The sequence below is a fragment of the Furipterus horrens genome, unplaced genomic scaffold, assembly GCF_987537825.1.
Source record: "Furipterus horrens unplaced genomic scaffold, mFurHor1.1.pri manual_scaffold_7, whole genome shotgun sequence".
Lineage (NCBI taxonomy): Eukaryota > Metazoa > Chordata > Mammalia > Chiroptera > Furipteridae > Furipterus > Furipterus horrens.
The window spans coordinates 116072591-116078203 of record NW_028327177.1 but is presented as its reverse complement, the minus strand read 5'-3'; the positions used below and the strand labels follow the sequence as shown (position 1 = coordinate 116078203).

The 5613-nt window shown below is 51.6% G+C and overlaps 1 protein-coding gene across 1 annotated transcript; it reads left to right on the top strand.

Annotated features, from left to right (window-relative positions):
• The first annotated feature begins 1029 nt into the window (after positions 1–1029).
• On the top strand, positions 1030–4126 carry NUDT16 (nudix hydrolase 16). Its single transcript, XM_090283002.1, has 3 exons — positions 1030–1212; positions 1320–1589; positions 2366–4126. The coding sequence occupies exons 1-3, from the start codon at positions 1075–1077 to the stop codon at positions 2525–2527; spliced, it is 570 nt and encodes a 189-aa protein (XP_090139128.1). The 5' UTR covers positions 1030–1074; the 3' UTR covers positions 2528–4126.
• The last annotated feature ends 1487 nt before the right edge of the window (positions 4127–5613 follow it).

Below are 5613 nucleotides of genomic sequence, written 5' to 3'. Positions count from 1 at the left end.
CCTTCCCTCCGTGTAATAAATATTGACTCTTGATGTAGAGGCAATTGGCATACAGTGCAAGGGCTCAGAAAGGGTGGGGGAGGCCTGGCCTGGGGTGAGAGATCCTGAATCCTTGTTTCTCAGCGTTAGGCCCTGAGTAGCCCCCTTCCCTGGCCGTGGGCTGTTCCCCACCTTCTTCACAGCTCAGTGGTCTGAGAGTATGTGAGGGTTAAATCTAGAAAGACTTAGGCACTTCTGCCTCTAAACCGTCTTCACGTTCCTTCCTGTGCCCACAGGACTTCACCCACAGCTCTTGCCTCTCACCCTTCCTTGGAAAATTTGATGGATCCTATCTATCCCATCCACTACCTGTTGCCACCCCCAATTCTTGACTAGCACTATGGTTATCATTAACTACCCCTCCCAAATCCCCATCTCAAAAAATGACACCCCATCCACCCAGCCCACAAACACTGATCTCATCCCAGCACACTTCTCCCCCAACATTTGATCGGCCACGGAGTGCCCTCAGTTCCACCACTCAGGACAGCTGTGCTACACCCATCGCAGCTCTCCATCCCCACTGTCCTAGGAAGGCCACGTCTCAGAAACCAACTCTGCCTCATTTCCTTTCTAACCGCCACCCCAGCCCCTGTGCTTCACGTACCATCCAGACAGACGCTTCCTGTGCTTCTCGGCTCCCAGGGCTCCTCCCTAATTAAATCGTGCTCAGGCTACAACCCGTTACATGCTCCCCACTCTCCAGACCCTCTCGGGAAGTTTTACGGGCGTTCGATTGTGATGTAGGCATAATTTACCCCCCACCCTCCGCATTCAGAACGCCGGCCTGGCCGGAGGCCCAATTTGGAGCAAGGTTTCCGTATCCCCAGTGCCCGTACTGCTGCCAAGGACTCCACCCAAGCCCCGCCCTGATTGGCCACCTTCCGGGCCAGTCACCGCCCAAACTTGGGCCTGCCCCTGAGCCGTGCAGGGATTGGCCCTGACCGCCCCGCCCAGGCTCTTATTGGTCCAGGTTGAGAGCCGCCTGCTCATCCACGTGGGCCCCGGAAACAGCTGAGGGAAGAGCGCACGGCCATGGCCGGGGTGCGCAAGCTGGGGCTGAAGGAGGCCTTGGCGCTGGGGCCTAACTGGCGTCACGCGTGCCATTCGCTGCTATACGCCCCGGACCCCGGGCTACTCTTCCGCCGCATCCCGCTGCGTTATGCCGTACTGGTGAGGAGGGGGCGCGTCCGGCCACTCCCGGCCACTCCCTGCCCCACCCCCGCCCCCGGGGGCAGGCCTCCGGGGCCGCAGGCAATTCCCGCTTCCTTCTCCTGCAGATGCAGATGCGCTTTGACGGGCGTTTGGGCTTCCCTGGCGGTTTCGTGGAGTTGCAAGACGGCAGCCTGGAAGATGGGCTGAACCGCGAGCTGAGAGAGGAGCTGGGGGAGGCGGCGAAAGCCTTCCGCGTGGAGCGCGCCGACTACCGCAGCTCGCACGCGGCATCCGGCCCCCGCGTCGTGGCCCACTTCTACGCCAAGCGGCTGACGCTGGAGCAGCTGACTGCAGTGGAGAGGGGCGCCCCGCTCGCGAGGGACCACGGGCAGGAGGTGGGGCCAGCCCGGAAGCCTCCACCCTCTTAACCCCTCCGCCGGAAAGCCTGCCCTTCGGTTTCCTGGTGTAGTAGAAGTCATGACATCTTTCATCTGGGTGACTGACTGCAGCCAGTCTGGCCTCCCTTCGAAGCTCTCTCCCCTCTGCCCCCTTTACTGGTCTCTGCATCTAACTTTCTAGAACACACCCAACCAAGCCTCTTTTCTGCTCCCCATTTATAATGACCAGGCATTGCACCCTAGGCCCGTTTTTCTTGGGCAGAGGATGTGGCCTGATACTTTGTGGGGAAACCCAGCATGTAGGCTAGGGGACCAATGGTGAGTGGAGGTGGTTCTCAAACGTTGCCAGTTACCAGATTTATCTGGGAGGCCTTTTAAAACAGTGTTTACTGGCCCCACTCCCAGAATTCCTCGTTTAGTGGAGGGCAAAGGGAAGGCCGTGAGAATTTCCATTTTTCAGAAAGTTCTAAATGGCGCTATTATGGCTGGTTTGGGTACCACATTTTGAGAGTTGACATGGGGACAAGCAGGCATCCCGGAGGCAGCAGCCACTAAAGGTTTAGTGATACGGGAAGGTGTAGCCTTTATGGAGCTGGATAGCATGACTTGGGTCACTTGTCTGCAAAGAGTTGGGCCCAATAGGCTTTCTGGAGATACGAGTCCCCAGGCCTGGTTCTGCTGGACTGATAAGGGGTGAGGTGTCTGATCTAGAGAGATAGGCTGGGATGAGCAACTACCTGGATTCCCAGTGTCTCCTGCCTCTCCTTTCACAGGTCCTGGGCCTGGTGCGGGTGCCTCTGTATACGCTACGGGATGGTGTTGGAGGCCTGCCTGCCTTCCTGGAGAATACCTTTATTGGAGCTGCACGGGAGCAGCTACTGGAAGCCCTTCGGGACTTGGAACTGCTGGAACCTGGCTCTGTCTATAGGCTTTAAGATCTCAGCTCTGAGATCAGGACCTTTGTACTTCGGAAGGAGGGAGGAAGGAAAAAGGGAATGTTTCCTTTTCTGGGCCTGGGCCTGATAGGTGATAACATATTACAAAGAAAGAAGTATGTGTAATATCTTCTGAGCAGAGGGTTTCCAGCAACTCATGGCACCAGGGACAAAAATGTGCAGCTCATCCCAGAGGCCCTGGCAAATTCCCGGAGCCTGCCTCCTCCCTGTACATTTGCACACTCCCTGTACATCTGTGCACACACAGCCTGGCGGCCCCCAGAGATACAGATACAGAATCTGTACCCACACATAAGCTGATACCTCTCTGACCCTCCAAATTTAATTTAACCAGAAAGTGGCATGTGTGGGGCCTAAGTTGTCAACATCCCATCCTCTTGCTGGGGAGGAGCTTCTGAACCACACTCCTACATAACTGCTCTCCACAGTCTTTCCCAGTCCATGATTGTTGTGGAACACGGTGAAGCGGAGGACTTTTGTCCCTACTGACAGTGGTTGCATCCTTGCCTGGGATTTGGCCAAAGCAGTATTCCCCCGAAAAGTGGTAAAGGCTCCTAACCAGCTCTGACCTGGTCAGTGTGGGTTGGTTAGTTGGGCATCATCCTGCGAAGCAAAGGGTTGCCAGTTTGATTTCCCCGTCAGGGCATATCCCCGGGTTATGGGTTCAGTCTCCGGTTGCGGGCATGTGCAGGAAGCAACCAATCGATGTTTCTCTCATTGATGTTTCTCTCTGCTTCCCTTCCCATCTCTAAAAATAAAGAAATAAAATCTTTAAAAAAAAAAAAAAAAGGTCCTAACCAATCTCTGCTCTCCTCTGAAACTGAGCAGAACCAGAATGGGTGAGGAAATGGCTTGTTCTCCTTGGATTGGAATTGAACTTGACATATCTGAGTCCTGATGCATCTCCTTCAGTGTTTTCATCTTTTGGACCCCTTAGATTCTGGGGACATCGAAAGGGAGCTGACCCAGACCTGGTCTAGCCCTGCTCTGACAAAAAGAACCTTCCAATAAAGGAGGGCTTATAGATGGGCTTCTTGGCCCTTCTGTTTTTTCAACAATAAATATGAGGTATTGGGGATCTAAGGATGAAGGCCATAGGACTTGTTCTCAGGATTGGGAAGCTTTTGGGTGCTAAAATTGTAAATATTTTAGGCTTTGATGGGCCACGTGGTCTTTGTAGCAACTATTCAACTCTGCCATGTTGGAAACATCAATGAACAGTACATAAATGGGTGTGGCTGTATTCCAATAAAATGTTTAAAAAATATTTTTATTTACTGATTTTAAAGAGAGGCAGATAGAAATGTTGATTTGTTCCATTCATGTCATGCATTCATTGGTTACTTCTTGTATGTGCCCTAACCAGGGATCGAACCCACAGCCTTGGTGTATAGGGACAACACTAATCAATTGAGCTACCTGGCCAGGGATCAATAAAACTTTAAAAGGAGGTAGTCAGCCTTTGGGCCATAGGTTGCCAACCCCTGCTGTGGAGCAAAAGAGAAAATCCTTTTAATTATGAGGGCTATCTATTTGTTTTTTTGTCAATGTTAAGGAAATAAAGGATTGATACAGGTCCCACCTTGATTTTTTTTTTACTTTCAGTTGAGATGGTTTGGAAGGACCTTCTCTGAAGAGTATTTAAACTGAAAGATGAGAAGAAGTAGCCATGTAGGAGTGTGAGAAGAATATTCTAAGGTTTTTCAGAGAGGAGAATGTGTTAAGGTCCTAAGGAAGAATCTTGGCAAATTATCCCAAAACAAGGGTAGGGAACTAGACACCATTTCTCAAAAATTGGGAGGGCAGGGAATTTGTAGCCATCTTTACCAGAGCACAGTTTAGAAATGGCAAACAACTATTATAATTAGACTACAGTGAGCAAGGGGAGCTGAAGCGGGAGAGGCAGGCAGGAGGCCATGGTCTGGGGCCTAGTGTGTGGAACGTGGACTTAGAGGGGATAGAGCGTGAGATGGGAGGCTACCACAGTTCACATGGGAGATGGTGGTGATCTGGGCCAGGGTGGATGTAGAAATGGAGAGAAGTGGATGCATTTGAGGGACACAGTGGTGGCACTGACTGGCCCTCTGGTGGACTGGTTGCGGGTATAGTGAGGGAAAAGAGGATGCAAGGATGACTTTTCAGTTGGTGTCTTAAGTTATTCAAGTTATGGAAGATGAGAGACAAGGGTAGGGGATAAGCTTTTGAAAGACAGAATCAAGGTTATTGGGGCATGTTGAGATACAAATTTGTGAGTCATCTGCATAAATATGATATAGCAATTTGTTAGACTAGTTGAGGTCATCCAGGGCAAGAAAAGAGACAAGGGCTCAGGGCAGCATTGGAGGAAGCCCAACCCTGAGGGTTTTGGGGGAGGAGAGAACATGTTAAAGAAGAGCAGCAGTTGAGAGGAAGCTGCTCTAAGAAAACAGACTGTGCCTAGGCGGTGGCTCGGTTGGAGCGTCATCCTGTACCGGAAAAGCTGCGGGTTTGATTCCTTCCTGGTCAAGGCATATGCCTGTGTTGAAGGTTCAGTCCCCTGTCCCATGTAAGATTCCCCTTCTGGGTGGGTATGATCCCCACTCATACCAATCAACCTGTAGAGGATGGGGAAGAATAAATTAATGGTAAGGGAATGGAGTCTGAGTCTCTTCTTGGTGAAATGAAGTGAGACCCTTAGCTGGATGTGTCTGGAAGATGTTCTCAGAACGTATGAAGTATTTGCTCATCTTGGTACTGAAAGCAAGTCAGTTAAAGAAGCAGAAAGGCAGGGCAGGCTGACCAATGAGGCGGTCAGTTTAGAGTAGGAATGGAGGTGTCGAGATGTGTTGGGGCAGGGGTGTGGGGCATGGTGCCCACGCTCATGTTTCCCCCTCGTGGGCGATCAGCTGGGATGAAGACACTTGGTGCAGGCTTGGGGGTTTTCCAGAGGAGTACAAGGAAGGGCGAGAGGGGCAGTTAGGGTCCCAGGAGAAATGACGATGGACTATGGGTACAAATTTTAATGCAGACAGGAGGGGACTTCAGAGGTGGGAGCAAATTGGCAGTCTTGATGAGGTAGAACTCCA